The sequence below is a fragment of the Astatotilapia calliptera genome, chromosome 7 (genome assembly GCF_964374335.1).
Source record: "Astatotilapia calliptera chromosome 7, fAstCal68.1, whole genome shotgun sequence".
NCBI lineage: Eukaryota > Metazoa > Chordata > Actinopteri > Cichliformes > Cichlidae > Astatotilapia > Astatotilapia calliptera.
In genome coordinates this window covers 37,123,812-37,145,138 of record NC_137428.1, presented here as the reverse complement: position 1 = coordinate 37,145,138, position 21,327 = coordinate 37,123,812, and the positions used below count along the sequence as shown (strand labels likewise).

At 39.2% G+C, this 21,327-nt stretch overlaps 1 protein-coding gene across 7 annotated transcripts in view; it reads left to right on the top strand.

The window, feature by feature from the left end:
* tcf4 (transcription factor 4) overlaps positions 1 to 21,327 on the top strand; it is a 253,511-nt gene that overhangs the window by 75,832 nt on the left and 156,352 nt on the right. For all 7 annotated transcript variants that reach the window (XM_080304500.1, XM_080304499.1, XM_026174488.2 and 4 more), the window contains 2 exons: positions 1,565 to 1,620; positions 4,067 to 4,142. In XM_080304500.1, coding sequence (XP_080160626.1) covers positions 1,565 to 1,620; positions 4,067 to 4,142 — 132 coding nt within the window. The remainder of the gene's footprint in view (positions 1 to 1,564; positions 1,621 to 4,066; positions 4,143 to 21,327) is intronic.

Here is a 21,327-nt window from a genome sequence, read left to right as displayed (position 1 = left end):
ACTGACCGTCAGCTTGGCAAAGCAGCTCATTTCACATTCAAAATGCACTACAACTACCAAAACACTTTATTCAGGTCTCAAATAAACTCATTCTTCCAGAACACTAGCAAAGGTTGACAGCCGACAAACACACTTTGTCACCCACAAAACAATGACCTAAAAAACACTAACAACATGTAGCATTACACAGTGTTTTCTTGTGTAAAACAAGGACACATCTCTGTTTATAATTTCAATATATGTTACTGGAATGAATCAGACATCATGCAGAATTTGTTAATATTTGTTTATGTATTTTTATTTTTTTGCACTAAGTAACCCAAAATACAAGAATTTGTATACACACCATCCACTGATACACATACAATAGTAATGCTAATCTACTCGGTCTTCTCCATTTGGCCACATGTTCTCATCCACATCACATCTTATGTCATCTTGGGCAACACACCTAGGAAATAATCTTCTGGCTGCCAGAATTGAAGGAGTTGAAAAATTGAAGGAGTAACACCTGTGTAGATGTTCATCTACAATGAGAATCAGCTGTGGCTGGTTAAACTGCATTTTTAGATTTAAAATATGTTTCAATAAAATATTGCTGTTGAATTTTGCTGTCTTTTTAAGTTTTGCATTGTGTTATTGTTTTGACCATAAGTTTAACAGTTTTGAAAACAGTATGTAAGCACATGCAAAATGTCCTGTACGTACAAAGATTTTTGGCAGTTGTTGTGTCTGAGTGAGAAAATAATTCATGAAATTTGAGAGATGTAGTCATTGAATGCATTTTGTGCCAAAACAATGATAACTGATCCTCAGTTTAGCCCACATAGACTTCTGTTGTGCTCACTGTGTGAGGAGTTTTGCAAACGTGACCTAAGTATTGAGAAATGTGTCCTAGCGTCTGTAAAAAACTGTAATAGGAATAAACATACAATGTCCATAGAGGATGATTGCAGTGTGCCATGTGGTCAACCTTTGGAATAAGAATTCATCATGACCCTACAGAACCTGGTGCCATTCATAGGTTACCTGTGACCCCTCAGTCAACACTCTGAGCTTTTGTAAAATATAACTTCCTAATCCAGTTTGTTAGATATTAGTGGTCCGCAGAAGGCTTAAAGGACCATTAAACTTTCCTGAGACACATTAAAGGCTCTGCAATCATAATCAATAACGTTTAATGACTTGGGGAATGGTGATATAATGATTTACGCTGCTGTGGTTGATTATAGACACATTACAATTGTAATATAAAAGTGCTGAAAGATATTGATTGATATTGTGAGTGATTAAAATGCAAAACTAAGGACTGCAGATATTTAATATGTCAAGTATAAACGAAACGACTGTGTGTTTTAGAACATCATGTACAATGAAGCGCTGAAAAGTGTTTCTTTTAACTTGTTATTATTTCATTTTTTCAGTATTTTTTCATCTATCTGCTTCTTGCTAGCTGATTAACACATAATTTTTGGACACTGAATTTTGTACTCTCAGTACTGTGTGTTGTGTGTTTTCTTTGGTCATTTAAAAAAATAACCATCATTCTCTCCCTGTCTCACAGATATGGAGGAGAGGACGGGTGCAGCATCATGGGCGAGTGGAAGTCGTTCTTCCAAGGTAACAAATTACAATAACCGCTAATAATGATTACTAAAGCTGATGTGTTTGCCTTCATTCATAACATTCATCATTTCATGACTAATGCACTGTACGTGTCTTGAAACAACCTGTTGGCAGGGACCTTTTCACTTTTTTTGTCCCCTTAGAATTGTTCCTGTTTTTCAAACAGACATTTTTAATGGCCATCAAAACCTTGAAGTGCTGGAACTCTCAGCCACTTGTACAGTAGTGTCTTGGATCTTAAGCACCAAACAACAACAGTGTTTGAACTGTTGATCACATATGTGCCTTTCATTTTCAAATTAAGGTATTTGACTGTTTAAACGAGCCAAAAAGGTACATTCTAGTTCCAAAGTGATAATTGTATATTAGCAACGACACACTAAAAAGGCTCTGGGTTCAAACTTCCTGGCGCCATTTTTCTTCTTAAGCCTAAAGAGTTACAGCATCTTATGAGAGTCCTCCAGGTCCTGTAAGCTGTGAATTGTAGCTTTGGTGGATCAGACTTCTTAGTGCACATAGAATAGAATAGAATAGAATAGAATAGAATAGAATAGAATAGAATAGAATAGAATTCAACTTTATTGTCATTGCACATGTACAGGTACAGGACAACGAAATGCAGTTTGCATCCATCCAGAAGTGCTTAGTGATATAGATAGATTACAATATATATTAGCAATAATATAGATATGTGAGTATATTACTGAAATGGGTCTATTATGGTATCCCTCAGCACCCAGGCCCTGGTTCATTGTGTGCCCCTCTTTGAACCACAGTTCATCACAGCTGATGGCAGCAGTCGTCCGGCCTCGACAATCTAACCCCTGTCACTTAGTTTGCACCTGCCCCTCTCTTTCACATTCAACACACTGGCTACACAAACAAATGCTCACTTAGTAATACAGTGGTCCCTCGCTATAACACGGTTCACCTTTCTCGGCCTCGCTGTTTCGCAGATTTTTCTTTGTGCAATTTTGCATGCTTCGATTGCTAACACTGTGACACTGAAGTGCTGTACTGTATGTTTGTAAATTTTCTCCCCAACGAACACAACCATCGACAAAACGTTTTGCACGGTAAAAGGCAACAGCGGGTGCCTTTGTTTTCATTCTATAATACTGGACTTATTTTTCTTAGGTTTGAACTGTGAGAGTGTTTAAGCAAGAGAGAAAAGTGTTAAAATGTTCATGCCTGTCTGAGAAAAGTGTATAAAGTGTGTTATGAGGGGTTTTACAGCCTTAAAACATCTATAATGATTGTAAAGTTGGCTACTTCACCGAATTCACCTGTTGCGGGTTATTTTTAGAACGTAACTCCCACAATAAACGAGGGACTATTGTATATCCCAGTCTTCGACATGATTCTTCTATGTTTTTATAAGCTTTCGATTAAAACTGAGAGTATATTGTAGTAAGGCAAGCAGGCAATGTGTACTAAAGAGGATCGGAGCTATCCATCTGAGGCCTAAGTCATTGTTAGTGACCACAGCCATAATCCTAAACGCAACACCGTACAATCAGAATAAGTATTTTTTTTCCCTAAACGTGGCAATCGGGGAATGAAGAAAATACAAAAATTCTAACTTGCACACATCAAAAACTATTTTCTTATTTTTTTTAACTTTTTACTTTTAAGGTTGGGTTCATCATCACTGATGACTTTGACCTCAGAGATGAACTAAACTGTTGTACAATAGCAGCAGGGCATAGAAACAGTACCAAGCTGTGAATATTACATTCATTACATTACATTCACATTTAATAATTGTTTATCATAGATTTTATGATAACCGTTTGTCCTGTGTCACCATCTGAAGAAATCCAGTATTTTTTCTTTTAACTCTTTCCACCATTTTACCAGCTACTTATTTTATCTGCCAAGAAGTAAATATACTGAATATCAATATACAGATAGGTACAGAAGAGGCTGAAGCTTTTTATGAAGTTCCATCAAGAGCATCTCAGCAGCAGATTCAGCCTGTAATTGTCTTCAGCCTGTCTTCACTACTACCAGTTTGCACAAATTTCTACTTCCTGTGTTTAGATTTGGCAGGAGACCTGTGTTACACGTCTTTAGCTTTGCTTCCTGTCATTGCTGTTGTGTTTTTCGTCAAGTATTCAACATTTATGGAAACGGAGCATGTCATGTTCCTGCTAAGAGTGCTAATTTCTACGCTTGCTGTGGTCAAACTTAGACAGATAACCTGCCTACAAGCAGCTCCATCACACGTTGTTAAACTTACAGCTTCACATTTAGTTTTCATACATATTTCCAAACATTTTGAACTATACACTGCTGTATACACCATGTACACTGGAAAATGTAAAAGTGTCAGTCATCCAGTGTTGTCTCTACAACTTCAAGGACTACTATTTCTACTTGTAATGCTACAGATGATGCTGTTTGCATTGCTAACTAGATGTCCTGTCTCCCTCCTCAGAGTTATGCCGATGGGTCTCAGTACATGACGTCACATGACAGCCTTTCACCTCCGTACACCAACTCCAGGGTAACAGGTATGGTGCAAGCTAAATGTGTGTGCATGGGTACATGCATTTGTTTTTATTCATTTATTTTTGCAATTCATTTTTTTCTAGCCATCAGCTTTAGATTCACAGCTTTGTCGGGTCCTGACTGTGTGCGCGTGTGCCTGCGGAGAATTAGTGAAACACTAGCGTACACTGGAGGAGACAGGTCATCTGGCATGCAATTTCTCTCTCTCTTTCCTCTCTTGGCCCGCTGTGTGGAAAAACGCCAGGCAGTGTGTGCTCATTTACCCATGATGCTCTCTGCCTCTGGCTCTCTTCGATGTGGCGCCAGTTGTGAGCAAATGGCCACTGACACAGATAATCTGCCTCTCTCCCTCTCTCTCTCTTCCTCTCACACAGTCACACAGGCATATAATCACTGAAACACACACGTGCAGATGTACTTACACACACACATGCACACACACACTAAACAGAGCTTAATTACCTTTGACTGGATGCATCAAAAATGGAAGATGTTAGCTCTCAGCTATCTGACTCTACCTGCCTTTTTCTGCCACTCTGTCTCTTGTGCTTCTTCTCATTAGCTTTGAGTGAGCTCACACTTGTGATGCACTGAATCTTAAACCCTCCACTCGAAGTGACAGAGTTAAAAAAAAAAAGTGCTGTTTGTGCATTTTTCTCCTATATTTCTTTGGCTACACATAAAAGATGGGCATAGCTACCATGATGTCTCAAATTGGTTTGTGCATTTTGGAGCTGTGACAATATTTAGACAAGAAGGGTGAGATTAGCTTAGGTAGATCAGTAAGCTTGATTAGCAGGGTACATAGAAATCAAATACTAGAATTTCACTTATCAAAACAAGTACACTCACCTCTGGTCTCTTACTGCAGTTAACCAATAACAAACCAAATATTTGTCAGACAATTACACTAAAATGCTGCACAACAAAAACTCTGACCACATTTCTTAAGAAGGGGGTAAATTGGCTGGTGACACTAAAACTTATTTGGAGCAAGCTGTTAATCTGTAAGGTGGAACAGTGGTGTAGTGGTTACCACAACTGACTTGATACTTGGTTTTGGTTGTTTTTCTTTTTTTTAAATAAGTGCCACATGAAGTGGGTGGGATTGCTCTTGCAACGCCACCTGAGAGTCCAATGACATAATTTATATGCACCTCGATTTTTAAAAAAGCCAGGTCTGATTCTTGTGGAAGAGTTGCTCATATGACTCATCAAATGATGTCACTCCCTAGCTCAGTTGGAAATCTGGCTGACTAGGTCCTAAACAAGTACCGGGTACCAGGTACTGCCACTTAATGGAAGTCCCTTAAACCTGAGAGGAGTTGAGTCAAAATGAGTCAAGTAGGTACTAGTAGAAAAGTGACTTAAGTATTCGTCCTGCGATAAACTGGCAACCTGTCTAGGGTGTACCCTGCCACTTGCCAAGTGATGGGTGGCATAAGCTCCAGGCCCCACGGTGACCCTGAACTGGATAATTGGAAGAAAATGGATAGATGGTCATTTATTTATACTGTAAAGTTGAGCATTTTAAAATGGGAATTTATGGGACTGACCATACCTGTTTTCACATTTTATGAGCAAAGGTATAAGGACACTTAACCAACAAAAGTGTGTTGATTACTTTAATGGCCATATGTGCCCAAAACAGGTGGCAGTAATGTGGTGCTCTAGCAGCCTCCACACGTTGAATTTCATGGTTTCTGCATCATGTCAGAATTTGCTCCCGTTTACCCACAAAAGCATTAGTGAGGTCCAGCTTGATGTTCTGCAGTAAGGCTTGGCTTGTACTCAACGGTGACTAGTGTTGAGCCTAGAGCTTTGTTAGCTCAGTTAAGTTCTTTCACACTAAACTGGGACATCTATATTTTCATGAGTCTGACATTGTGCACAAGGGTACAATCATATAAAAAACAGGAAAAGATCTTCCCTGAACCTATTGTTTAAACATCGCAGTGGAACTAAAGTGCTGAAATTAAACTTGTAAAAGAAAAAAAAAGAGCCCCTTTTGATATTTTTTTAACCGATTTATAAATGTTATAATTTTAGAGGGCATGGAAGTCTGGTTTCAAGTGGTTAATGGATTTTAGACAGATGCGTGAGTGGTGGTTAATTAAAAATGATGACAAACATTTTATTAATTTTGTTCATGTCATTAGGTGGAGTTTAAACTTGCCTAAGCCTCTCGAGGACTCGTGTTAAAGTTTTAATATATGCACGCACAAGTGTTTAAAAGCAAAGTTCACAAAGGGGAGGTTATTAATTAAATCAGCTGAAGCAAAAGTGTAAAAAAACATTTTTATTATCTTATAGAATTATCCGAACCTGGGTGTCGAATGCACCAACAAGGCAAACGAAATGTAAAACTTGAGAGTCGTGGGCCTCATGTTGGAATGATCCATTGTGAGTGCGATGTGTTGTGACAGTGTTGTGATTATTTTATGTATCTGCAGACGCAGAGAGCGAGCAGACAATGCAGAGTCAGAAATGGAAATATTGTATTTCATCGGGCGCACAGGAGCTGCAATTTACTTTGATAATGATAATGCTAAGAGACCGAGACAGCAGGGGATATGGAGCACACACAGTTCTATCATTGCTAAGAGTTTTCTAGAAAACTCCCTCTTTGCTTTCTACCTTTAACAGAACCATTTCTCAGTCAACTGGTCTTGTAAAATTTGATTGTGTTTGATGTTTGTGTTAGCTTTTCTCTGTGTGTGTGTCTTGATGGATATTGCAGTCTTCAGTACCAATACTAAGATATCAATGATGCTGTTTCTCAGCCTGGATGAGAATTAGCAACTCCAACTCTGAGGCCACGGTTCTGATTGGAAAACGTGGATTTCCTGCTCTGGGTTGGGCAGGAGTTCACAAACCTTGGGTCATATTAACACTGGAAAATGAAGGAGCAGGAAATTGACAAGTAGATCAGTGAAACGTTGGCACTGATACGAATGCTGTATCGATCTCTTGCCTTCAGAGATGAGCCTGTGTCGAATTACTGGTTGATCTTTACCCTCACCTATGGATGTGAGTCAATAATGACTGAGGGATAAGACTCATGTTTGGATGTCTTAAAATCAATGTTTTAGCATCATGAGAAGACAAAAAACAGGATGAATTAGAGGAGAAGCTCAACAATCTGGTAACCAGTTCTCAGGAACATCTGCAAATGTATCTTTACGATGGATTGGGGCCAAGGTGTTTCTGTTTAGTTGGCTTGTGGTTGCTTGGCTGTTGCTAGACAGTTACTAACTGCTTGCTTTGGTATGGTTAGGGGGTTGTTGAGGCTTTTTAGGTCAATCTGTTGTTGCTTTGCAGCTGCTATGGCGGGTGATATTTTGCTTTGCTTGTTTTACAGCATTTACTAGCCGCATTGAGAATGTTCTCATCAACTGGTTGGAAGGTAGCGGTTATTGTGCCATATATGAAAATGCTTTCTGCTGCTCATTTAACATAAACCTGACAAAGCCTAGATGAGTTTAAACAATCAATTGTACTGTTTGAAAGCTACTATAAGTATAATAAACTGTCATCTAGTATTCAGTTCAATCAATAGAGGAAAAAGAGCCATGTTGTAATTAGAAATTTGAAAAAAAGCATCTTAAAGATGTAACTGATCAACCCAAATGTACCCTGTGTAATCAGTTAGCTGCTAAACATATAAATTTAAAAGAATCTTAAAAGTAGCTGCGGACTGTGACAGAGCTTCGCATTGCCTCCATTTGGTTGTGCACATGTCGCCAGGGTGTAGTGTCCATCACACTACAGTTTGTTTGAGCGAAGTTCATTCACAGCAAAAAAGTGCTCATGATCAAACGTCACACGATTCACAACAAGGCAATTTATGGCGCAGCTTTGCACCAGCAAAACAACCCCTAAATATTTCATTTATACCATAAACATGATTGTGAGCTTCAATGGTGAGCGACTGCAGCCCATTTAGGTCACCTTCAGGTTCAAGACTCTAAAGAAGAAAGAAACACTTCAGAGTTTAATGAACCAAACCTGAACATGTTGACCCTCCACCCCCCACCCCCACCGCACTTCTCTCCCTCTCTAACCTTGTCTGTCTTTCTTAACCCCCCCCCCCCAACAGATTAGAGTGATGTTATGCTCTAGATAATCAGCGAAGGGATTAGTGTCATCTCAGCGACCCTGCTAGATTAATCTGCTACCACACACACACACACACACACGCGCGCGCGCGTGCACACGAACAGAGTGATCTAGCAATCAGAATAAGATGGTGTGTGTGTGTAAATGTGGACCTTTACTTACATATGTGCACAAATTTTAACGTGTGTGGTTTTATGCCTATTGTGTGTGTGAATTTGTGATGTTGTTTTTTTTATGTAACTGTGTGTTTTTGTAGGTTTGCGGTTGTGTGTGTTTCGATGGTGTGTGTGAGTTGGCAGGTTTACCCTGTCAGTATCTCAGTGTGTGATGTCAGCTTTTGTGTGTGTGTGTGTGTGTGTGTGTGTGTGTGTGTGTGTGTGTGTGTGTGTGTGTGTGTGTGTGTGTGTGTGTGCTTTAATGTGGTTAAACGCAGAGGTCTGAACGTTGCTGTGTTCTTTGTGCGATCGAATGACTGCGTGCTTGTACTTGTGTGCGTTTTGATGTGTATGTTCAAGTTCACCTTGTCATACTGTTAGGTCTGTACCTGAGTGTGTGATACTGCTTTTATCTTTATATGTATGTGTAGATGTGTGTGTGATTGAATGTAACCTTGCACTTGTCTGAATGTTTTAATGTGTAGTGTGTGAGTGTGTGTGTATTAATACATGTGTGAATGTGTGTTTTTAAACTGTGTGTGTGGAACTTTGAGGTATTGTGTGAGCGATTCTCAGTTTCATGCATGTAAGTGTGTGTATGTGGTAACACAAAATATGCGCCCGTCTGAATACCTGTGTGTAGCTGCTGTGGCAGAGCAGGTGCACCAACCAACCAACCCCCCCTTCCCAAAATGCACACACACACACACACACACACACACACACACACACACACACACACACACACACACACACACACACACAGACCGACGCACTGTAACTGTCACCTACATAGTAAATGAGGATCTCAGTGGTTTCAGCTTGTAAGCACATTCTGTTCTTTTAGAAACAAACAATCTGATGTAGCTTAATTTTCACTTTTCCTGCTTTTATGCTGTCATGTATGGATATGTTCTCCAATAATTCCTCTGGTCACGTTTGCAGTTTTGGGGGTAAAGCAAAAGAGTTTGTTGTGTATGATCATCTCTGAAATTACTCAAAGTTCAGTGCCTAATCATGTTGAAGAGGATAATCTTGTCTGTCATATTAGCCTTTGTCAGAACAGTAATAATTCATTAAAGTGGATGTATTAGTTATTTTCAGTCATATACTTCTGTCACATACTTTTACAAAAGTGAATATCCACATTACACATTTCCAAATTCCATTATTAGTCCTGTGAGTCCTGTGAAAGACTTCAGACTACTTGAAATGCTCAGTTCCAAGTTCCAGACAGGTTTTTTTCTATTATTTGATCTGTATGACATCATAGAGGTGTGATGCCCCAGTTTGGGGGCTTAGAGTACACTTTTCATCATCTTACAGTACTGTCGTTGCAGCCTTTCCTCGGCTCTCTGTGGTAATGGTACGTATTGATCAGTGGCCATGACAGTTTGCATACTACCAATCATAAAACTGAACTCACAGCCCAGTATTACTTAGTGGTAACTAGCTTTGGTCATAACGCAAATGTTCTGTTTATAAGGTTGGAGAAAGTCAGCTGAGACTGAACAAGTCACTTGAATCAATTAGAAATTGATTTTTCCACTGAAAACGCAAAATCCACAGAGTCAACTTACTGGGTTCTCAATATTAGAGTGTGACTCTTAAAGGGTGACTGAGATGATCCCACAGCTCTACCTGTTGCCACAGAGGCTTCACCCTCATGTTTTTCTAAGTTTCTGGTTGCAAGGGGCAGCCAGATAGATGAAAGAAGACTTACATGGTCAGGGAAGATAAAAGATGTTTTGGATCAATCCAACCTTTTCCAATATCTGCTGACACTAAGAATCAATCCAGTATCATTGTTAAATTAATTAGCAGTTTTCCTCACTGTGAGATTAGGATCCATTCTTTTTGAGTCAAGCTGATGACAACAAGCTATGTTACAGTAAATGCAATAAAAGCTTCCCAACAAGTGTTGACTCGAGCCAACACTCTACCATAACAAGAGTCAAAGTAAAACATCACAGAGAGAGAAAACCCATCATCTTATTGGAGCTTTTCACTTGTGTCAATTCACTTCTGCAAACATATGGGGAACAAAAATACTTCCTCCTTTGTATGTCAGCTCTCACTGTTCAGGATTGAACTGACACCCAATTGAAATATTGTATCAGTGCATTTGGCCTTATTTCAGGCATATCTTTAGGTATGAAACCACAGATAGGAGAAAGAGCAACTTCAAATCCCTAAGAAGATAAAAAATCTCAAGTGGTGCACATCAGCATTTGCAATGCAAATGCTAATTTTAAACTTATTATTTATTACAATAAATTTTACTGAAAAAGACAATTTGACAAAGGGATAAACCTAGCAAAATGTTTGCTGCTCTTCTGTTTCCCAGATTGGGTTTGCATCCAAATCACTTTCCTGTACTGTAACTTCTAAAAAATGCAGCATTCTGCAGCATTAAGCAAAGCTGTATATAAAAAGTTGTTTATAAACCTGGTGAACTTGGCTCCCTCCTCCTCCTCGTGCTGTTTTTGTTGAAATGCAGTGAGTCAGCCGTCTGTCTCACCTCTGTGTGACCTTATTAATGAGTGTTGAGCCATGAGGCTGGACCCCCTCTGAGGAGGTCACATCTGGACACTTTATATAGAAATACATATCTGTCTCTCTCCTCTCGTTCATATTCCTTTAGTCACTCTGTTTCTCGTCTAAATTTGGCAGGCCTCTTGTTTTCTTTTATTTCATTCTCAATTTCTCACTTGATGTGACTTGTTCTTTTTGCCCCTTTCTTTGTCTAAATATATGTATATATGTATTTATGTTTTTTGTTTTTAAATATGTAGACAAGGGGACCCCTTTACCTCAGATGGGTGTGGTGCCAAGGTCCGACCCCCACCTCCACCCCAGTCTCCCTGTGCTTAGTCTTGATTTTGTGCTCAGAATGTTAAATACCGATCGGATGTGAAGAACAATTACAATGAGGGGAAAAAGGAAAGGAGGAATAGTGGTGCAAATGGTTGAAGTCACAAAACTCAGACACTGTTTGGGGTTGTAGAACTGCTGCTTATCACTTGACCTATGTGTAAATAAGGTCACATGATGACACCAGCTCTGTAGACTAAATACAGACTAAAGATTTTGCCCTAAACCATGCGTTTTGCTTTATGAAGCGTGTTGTTTTGTTTTTTTATCACAAAAACCATGATTTTCATGATAAAGTGGGACGTGATTTTCCACACCGTCCCTGACCAGTAAGACAAATATGAAAACTTTTTAATCATGTGGTTCTGAGAAGCACCTAAGACTTCAGTGGCAGAGGGAAGAAGATGATGAAAGATTAATAAGAAATGGGTAATCTTCACTTTCGCTGCACATTACCCTGAAATATTGAGGCAATTTTTCTTGTAGCATTCTTCGTTTCCCGCTCTGCCCTCAATCACTTTCTTTCTGTTGTCTCTACTGATTGAAACTGAGCATCCACTGTCTCATTCTTTGAGTATTTTGAAAGGATATCATAAATTGATTAGTGCTGCGCTGACTTCAATGCATTAACACGGACGCACACTGTAAGCCACTGCAGAGTATTTAGTATATTATTGTTTTGAAGGGGCTGTGTATCACATGTAAATTGTCTGTGTAATTAGATCTGACATTGTAATAATAGGTCTCGTCAAGGCGAGAGGGTGGAGAGGGGAAAATGTGAAATGTACACTCTGAAAGGAACGGTTCAGCACTTCAGGGTTCCTGATCATGTGAGGGGGTTGTGTTGAGTATATATTTTGAAAAAACTGTCAGAGTTAAATGTCACATTTTGAAAAGAAGGTAGTCCCGCTGTACGATTACTGCTACGTCCATACTATTACATTTTACAGGCAGGTGGTGGCCGAGCTTGGCAATTAAGCTCTTAATGTCTACCTTCATTTGTTGCCAAAATTTACTCATTTCACAAAGACAAAGACTGTGAGTACCTGGTATTAGGGACATATTTGTGCCATATTTGTGTGGTTCAATAAGTTTGTCAGCATGTCCCCACGAAAAACTGCATGTTGCAACCAAACATCACAGCAAATGTGATAAACACCATAATATGACCTCTATGGCTGTTACTTTTCGTGCTGCAAGAGTAATCTAAATTTATGTGGTTGAAAATGTTGATTTGGAGGTTGATGGCGTGCAAAAACGAAAGTAATCCCATCACCAGTGTTGTAAAATTCATATTTTCATGATCAAAACTATCGTGTAAGGCATCTTTAGAATATCTTCAACCAGCAGCAATGACTCTACAAAGCTGATCCCTCTGCAGGGCTGTACTGAGGAGCTTTGAGCTAAATGAGACAGATAATGTGCTAACAGAGCTAACCTGGTAATGCTAAGCAAGTATAAAGGTGTAACATACGTCTTTGGGAATGCCAGCAGACTCCCATGTTAAGCATCAGCTATAGTATTGGGCAAATTAGCATTTTGATCTCATGGTGGTGAAAAAGGCAGGCCAAAGTAAGTAAATACAAAACTTGCTACCACCTCATCCGCACCACGAGTGGTGCCTTTCATAAGTTGGTGCTGCATAGAGTGGGACTTCAGGCAACCTTAATAAACAGAAACTAAAGTTCAAAAGTGCAAAATCCACAGAAGGAAAAACAAACTATAAATACAAAACTGCAAAGAAAATTGAAAAGGGAACAGAGAAAGATGAACAAGGGAAGAACCACCGACCACCCAGGAGCATGACAGTTACATTAAACTTATAATAAAAGTCATAAAAAAGTATAGTCACAAAAGTGTCTTTATTATTTTTACCTAACAAGTCCTTCAGTGTAAACAACACAATAAGTTGTTTGCATTGGCAGATATTGACACACACAAGTGTTAATATTGTTCTGATGCTACGACCAATCCATCCACCTTGAACTCCTCGCTACATGGAGCCGTAGAAACATCAACTGATTCCTCTGTCATAGCTTTTACAGGTCAGCAACTAATCTTAAACCCTTAAATTTCAGGCAGGTGGGGGTTATAAGAAATTACTCATTTCTGTTGATTTATTAAACTGGTTTATTGTAACTTTATGTAACCATTTGTTTGCTGTCTCGACACATTATGGAAAGCATATACTGAATACTGAACACACGAAAGGATCGTTGAGAAAAATTCTTCATATTATGTTTGTTATTATGTAAAACCTTATCTTGACCCATCAAGTTTTCAATCTATCTGTGTCCGTGTATTTATCTGTCTGTCCATCCATGCATTTGTCTGTCTTCTCCATCTTCTGTCATCCATCCAGATGAGGCCCCAAGAGACCAAGCTCAGGTCACTCATGTTCCACTGTGTGTGTGTGTGTGTGTGTGTGCGTGTGTGTGTGTGTGTGTGTGTGTGTGTGTGTGTATGCGATTTCTCCTGCCTTTCAGTGTGCGTGGATTTTGTGTGTCCTTTATCTCTGCATGTCTCTACTGCTATGTGTGCGTACAACTCGTGTGTGTGTGTGTGTGTGTGTGTGTGTGTGTGTGTGTGTGTGTGTGTGTGTGTGTGTGTGTGTGTGTGTGTGTGTGTGACAGACTGTGAAATGGTGCGTAGTAGCACCTGGGCCCTTCAGTGTTGATTGATCGGCTTGGTCATGTGGAAGAGTCCCATCTGGCCAGCCACGCTACAGTGTGTGTGTGTGTGTGTGTGTGGCTCAGGGAGAGTGCTTGTTTGTGTGTGAGAGGTGAGAGAGGGAGATAGAGATGTGCAGCATTAAACAGTATGTTTATTGTGAGTGTGAGTGAGAGTGAGAGTGAGCGAGAGAGAGCACTTCAGTTATAACTGTGGCTCCCAGAGGCCAAAGATGAACTGTATTTTATCATCCGAGGGGCTGCATGCACACTGCAAGCCTTAAAGGAAAATGTCCATATTTTTTAGAGTCTGAATCTTCGGTATCACGAATAATGTGTATTATACACAATTGGTGAGAGTTGTCTTAAAGTATGCTTTATAACAACTTTATTTTTCATTTTTCTTTTAACTTTTAGAATAACTTTTTAAAATTTAATTATAGTATTGGGGTGTTTAATACGGCCTAAATGTATGCCTACAAAGAATAGGCTATTGAATACAAATTAACAAAGACTAATGCTAAGTTACCATAATACGTCAGTATAAGTGGTCACCATAATAAACTGAATGTGAGCGAGCTATGTGTTTTAAAAATCTTTGAGTGTATAAAGTGTTATAGTGTTCTCACACACTCTTTTGGTTGTGATTACAGTTTACTCACAAGCTTACTTACTAGTCAGAACTTTCACATGGAGAGAACATCAGAAGAAAGTCTGAAGTACAAAGAGGAGCTGATGAAGCTACATGTGCTGTGATCAGCTGAGCAAAAAGCCATTAAAATAAAGGAAATGCCCATCAGAGCCTGAAACAACATAGAAAAAAATGAATACAGCAAAGTAATTTAAACCAACTCAGTTAACTACTACATAATAAAGCACAAAACTAAAGCATGTGGAGAGTCAGTATTGTACGATATGCATTAGAACGGGGATGTGTATACATGTTTGTAACTTAAAGAGGCAGGGAAGCAAGAGAGCAGGAAGTCTCTGACCAGCAAGTACCTGAAACACCTGCACAGGAAAGAAAAGTTGCGAGGAAAGAGGAAATCGAACTTCTACCATAGATGGATAAAAGTAACACGTCGACAAGGTATTTTTAGCACTATGTGTCACCAATGAAGTCTAAAATGAAAAGCGGATGGGGGGATACGACAGTCGGACTTTCACACAATATTTAAATTGGCACTTTCATTTTAATTTTTTTTATTTTTTTTACATAAAATACTGGTGAATGTTTAATGAATGTTTAACCCTTTAAAGCCGGTCGGAGCGGGCACGCTCTGTTTTGCGTAACTATTTTTAAATCCCGGTAGCACTGCAACCACGTAAGCTAGCGCAATAAATTTCTTTACATATGAAACCGGAGGAGTTGTACTTACATCTTATGCCATCACCTTGTCCTAAGTCACAGTTTCCTTCCACATATAGCTTTGCAAAAACTGCATAAAAAGCACTTGCAGCAACAAAACCATAATATTCCAGAAACACGCTTTGCCGATCCGATCAGCTGTTCGTAACACTTCCTACGTTGGAATAGACGTTGGAATAACTTTTGCATGTCCGCCATTACCTGCCCGAAACCGGAAGTGACGTCATTTTCGCGGAAATGTAGTTTTTTTTTTACCATCAGGGCCTTATGAGCCTATACTGGTGTTTTTAAAAGTTATCTTTGACTTTATGACTTTCTGTGTCGTTTCTGGGATGCTTAGGACTCATATTGCACTGCTGGAAATAGTTTATTTTGATGCAAAATTTGAATTTGAATTTGAATTTGCAGATGCTGCTTTTTTGCAAATTTGCATTATAATACTTATTTTCGTTTTTCCTGCAGTATATAAAAATTGGTGTATTTCCAAAAATAAATTTCCTGTGGTGGGAAACTATTTTGTGCAACTTTTTTGTATTTACAGTTTTGAGGGATAAGCCTCTTAAATTTCTCTAAGTAGAAATATATGTTAAAAAAGCAAAAACGATTTTCAATTTTTTTGTAGTTTATTGCACTTTTTTGCAATTTATGTAATTACTATGCACTTAATGCAGACATATTATTAAAATCTGGGCTATAATGGTTGTATTGATGTATAGCAACTTGAAATGCTCCCAAAAATGGCTCCACAGCATGTAAAAATATAATATAAGCTCTGGCGGACTTGGTTCTATGGTAGGTCTTAAAGGGTTAATATCAAAAGGCCCAGTCATTAAAAAAAGTCTACTTCTTTAGGCTACTGAGTCTTTAAGCCTAATGTAGCTCATCTGTGGAGACAAGAGGTGAAATGAATGTAAGTAGTTATATTGATGTGGAATCAGGTTGCAAAAAAAATATGTCAGGTATTGGGTTTTCAGCCTTTTTCAACCTTAAATCTTCCTTAAATTACACCTGTATGTCTATGTGCACTGGACACTTCACCCGATGACCTTCGTAAGCTGTCCTTCCGTATCACTAACATCATCATGTATGCCAGACCACCAAAGATGGAGCTCCGTAACATGAATGCACAAATCGGACATGCGTGTGAGATTTAGACCTGCACTATAAAATGGTGTAAATCAGAAATGAATTCATGCGGATTCGCTTCCATTAAACGAACAAGTGTTGGTTAAAGATTAGAGTCGAGAAATCTCAGTTTAAAAATGGAAAACAGAAATAAAGAGAAAAACAGATGCTGAGAAAAACGAAGACGGAGACAGACAGGGAGAGAGACAGAAAAAGAGACAGTGTGTGTTTTCTGAAACGAAGCCAACTGATAATTAATGTCTCTGACATCATGGTGCTCTAATTAAGCCTGGCATTCATTAAGCCAGGAAAGGGGGGGGGGGGGGGGGGGGCGTTCGTTAGTGGCTTTTTGGAGGGGGGGATTTGTTAAGTCTTCAGTGTTACTGTTTTTAGACAAAAGAGTGAGCGATGGAGGGAACAACAGAAAGAGAGAGGTGAGGAGAGACGTGGACATTAGCACAGGGTCTTCAGGTGAGATGACGCACCTTCTGCCTGCCATATTGGAAGTCACCAGCCTGTGGACTGCTGATTCTCCATGTATTGAACTTGGTTATTTAAGACAGACCTGAACAAAGGCAGTTATTTCTCATCAGAAACTGATCCTCACAGTTCACACCAGATAGATAATAAAGAGATAATCACATCAGCTGTTTCACTGTTAATACATCTCATTAGCTGCAAGTTTTCATCAAAAGTTGATAGAATCCTACTAGTTAGCACTTGGTTAACACTTGCTCAAGTTGATTAGTGCATCACAGACTTGCATGCTTTTAATTAAAAGTAGCAAGTTTCACTCTTAGAACTACAGAATGAGGAATGAGTTTGCAGATCAAACACAAGGTACACCTGAAGCTAAAAATTTGAGCTAATTAATTCTACAAGGACAAGGTGCTACAGCTGAGTGATCAGCTGAGTAAAATAGTTCAAATGGGTGTAACCCACAAGGAATGGTAACTGGACTTGATATAATGTAGAGCTTTTCTAGCCTTCCTGACCACTGAAATCATTGTTACATGACTAGCCACATTCACACAGCACACACATCGATACAGTGCACAGATATTTATCATACACACACATTGATGAATGCATCAAGGGCAATTACTGTTCTATATCTTGGAAAAGGACACTTGGGCATGCAAACCGGGAGAGCCAGGGATCAAACCACTGACCTTCTGATTAATGGGCAACCTGTTCCGTCTCCTGAGCTATAGCCACCATTGCCCCCAGATGGTGGGTCAATATCATGTTAGGTTAAAGGATCTGAAAGAAAAAAGGGGAAAAGGAACCAGAGAATAAGTATATGGGGCGACAGGAGATCAGGTCACATTATTATAGTTAGATAAATGTAGCACTACTCCTTTTTGGTTCGTAAAGACAGTTCTCATCCAAGTCTCATGTCTCATCCAAGATGCTTCTTCAGTCTTGAACTGTAGGACACTGGCCTTCAGATTCAGTTTTGAACTGAAGAAGCCCCATGGATAAGAGATGAAACGTCTTCATGAACCACATAGATGTCCTGATTCTTTCTTTTCAAGCACTCAAAACTGTCATGAAACCTTTGCAGATATAAAACTAATACAGTAAAATGACTAAGGCACTTATGTACTGCATGTGTCTGGACTGAAGCTAAACAGTAAGGGAGACATGAACAAAGGTAAAACACTGAATGAATTGGGCTAGATCTGAAAAGAAAATAGAGCAAATTATAATGAAGGTTATCTTTTTCTTTAGGGGGTAAAGGTATAGTGGCTAGAGTAAAGGTAGAGGGTTTAGGTTTGGAAGCTACCCCTAACGGACTAGAGCTAAAGAAATTCAGTATAATAGCAGGGTAGAGGTCAAAGGTCAACAATTAAAGGACTAGATCGAAAAGAGCCAGGAATCAAACACTCTCACGATTAGAAAAAAAAAGAAGTTTTGAGCTGTTCTAGGTGAAGGCAAGCAAAATGACATCTGAAAAACTGACCTCCCTCGTTAACAAATACAAAGCGACTGGAAAAAATGAACGACGTGGAGATAAAGGTTAATGTGGTTGAGGAACAAGAAAGACATAAAAGTAAGAGCAAATGAAGCCAAAAGAAAAGACTGGTTTTGAAGCAGGGAGAATGAGGGAATACAATGGCATTCATGAAAGGAAGTGTAAGAGATAATAAAAGCAGTTAGTGAAAAACAGGGATGGAGTGACATGGAGAAGAAGGGAAAAAGGGGCAAAATGAAAAGTAAAGTTTGGGATCCCTATCCATTTTTTTGATCGGAGGATTTTCTGATAGCTAATTAGGCATGGAGGGCCAACCATCGACAGCTGCATTCATCATCATAAAACGTAATAATTAATGACATTCCAACAAAGAAAAATATGCAAATGAGCTCTCCTCATTAGCATTTTCATATTCAGCTCCCATAATGCTTTTGCTGACAAGGTTGTAATTAATGAAAATTCATGTCTCTTAGCCGAGGTCTAGATTGGATCGCATTCATTCGCAATCCCCCAAACGAATAGTGGAGAGAGAGAGAGAGAGAACGGGAGAGGAAGAGGAAAAAAAACGCGACGGGGATCACTGCCAAGTTTTTAGTGAGACGAGCGGGAGGGGCGGGAGCGAGCGAGAGAGAGAGAGGGGGTGAGACAAGAAAAGAGTTAGAGAGAGGGAGGAAAATGGAGATGGAGGAAGGCAGATGGCGAGAGATGAAAGGAAGACAGGCAGCAAGAGATACAGAGAGAGCTCGAACGACAGAGTGAAATAGAGAGAGGCCAGTGTTGATGCAGAAAGTTACAGGGAAGCATGCAGAGTGACATGAATGGAGAACCAGGCAATGAAAGAAAGCATGTAAGAGAGAAAAATATGAATGGAGGGAGACAAAGGTTGAAGGAAAGGGAAACAATGGGGTGGACAGGTCAGCACTAGAAGAACTTTACACTTTCTTTTGGAGAAGATTTGTAGGACTTGTCAGCATTTCTATCCCCACATATTGAAACAGTGTCCCACATTTTGATTGGCTGTAGTTTAGAAAAGTCCAAATTTTGTTTTATTTTTTTAAGTCGGCCTTTTTTCAGTTTTTTTCAAAAGGCTTTAAAAAATAAAAGTCACACCGAAGGCACAAACTACACAGGTCTGGGTGAAACTGGCGGAACGTGATTCTTAGAGTTTTGATCTAGAAAAGAGGAGTGCCACTCACAGAAACTGGTTACGGAGCAGATGAATCCCCACAGAAACCCAAATGATCACTACACAACGTAGCAACTGTAGTAGACGTTAACAACAGTTTAAAATGAAAATATATGATGTTAAGAAAAGCAACAGAAATACCTTTTGTGCCACATTCAGTGGATCTGGTTGTCCTACTATGGCTGGAAATGCACTGACATTTTCACAGCACTTTTCTAGTTTTACTATCCATCTCACTTCTGCTCCCACGGCTAACTGGGAAGACCTCGCTGTGAGGCCATAGTGCTAAAGCTGCACCAACTATGCAGATGGTGATGGCTGAATTACTTTAAAACTAAATTCTCAGATGATTTCTAAAGTCCCCCCTTTTTCCCCATGACTTCTGAGCAGACTCGTGGCAGACTTCATATCCGGATTGATTTTTTTTATCTCACTTTCACATCATTTTTTCAGTTGGTGGATTCCTTGTCTAAATTTTGTGCAACTTTTACTTGTTTGATCTTTGATCTGGTTGAATGGTGGTCTGTGGGCGGCAGCATTACACCTGCACTGGCGTTGAACCAAGAAGAAGCAAGTCTAACAATATCTTTAATTCACGAAAGAAAGAAAAGAAAAAAACAATTTTAACTCCATCTTTAACTTTAGCCTGTAATTTGTCAGCCTTGTTTTGGAGGATTGTAAGTCTCTAAATCTAAATGACTTGAACATGATGAATTGTGTGTCACAGACAAAGAGAGAGGCAGACACTCCCTCTGGGGACTGCTGCTGTACACCTGTGAAAACGTAAAGTCAGAGCTTCACCAGGAGCTTATCACTCCAAGTGTGTGTGTGTGTGAGAAAGAGAGATGATGCTGACAGATAACAGTATCTGCGGTTTGGCACCTGAACACAGCTAATAGTGATATTTTGCTCTTCACTCGGCGACGGCAGCAGCAGCTCGTTATTGTCTTCAACCCGTGTAATAACAATATTCAACAACATGATGTCAGTTTAATCTGCAGGTTCTGTTCTGGAGGTTTTTGTGGTAATTATGTGGCCGTTGTCTACATCCGTGTAAGAAACCCCCTCTGTGCTTGTTCAGGTTTTGGTCTTGTCTGTACTGGTTGATGATATCATTGGTTTCACACTCGATCGGTCAAGTCAGTTACAAGTGAATTCACAGTGAACTAAAGGCTTTTGTTGTGGACTTAGTTCTGATGCAGTTCAATTTTAAAAACAAAAATATGGGTTTTCCCACTATTTAAAAGCTGTCACGTGTGCATCTGTGCAGCTTTAAAGAAGGTCTAATATTTTATAAAGGAAGGACAGAAGGAAAGAAAACTGTTTGGCTTCATTTTTCATGATTTGCAAGTTTTTGGCGCTTCCTCACTCAAAGGCGTAGAGGTGAACACACCTGTAATTAATGATCAACTAATGGCAAAATGTCCTATTTTGTTAAGTTAGCCCCCAGGAATAAGTAAATAATGGCAACTGTTCTCACATTTGTAAAGCTTAGTGTTATATATATACGTTTTTTTCTTACAGTTAACTGAAACGCATTTGTGGTCATTATTGTGACTGTTTTTGAAAAGTTAGCTAAATTTTCCATTCCTATTTTATTGACATACGTGCCACCCAAACGTTGTGTTGAAGTCACTAGTCTCTACATTTTTAATATTGCCTGTATTTACTTTTAAAGCACTTTTATTTTTATATTTTCAATATTATTGTAA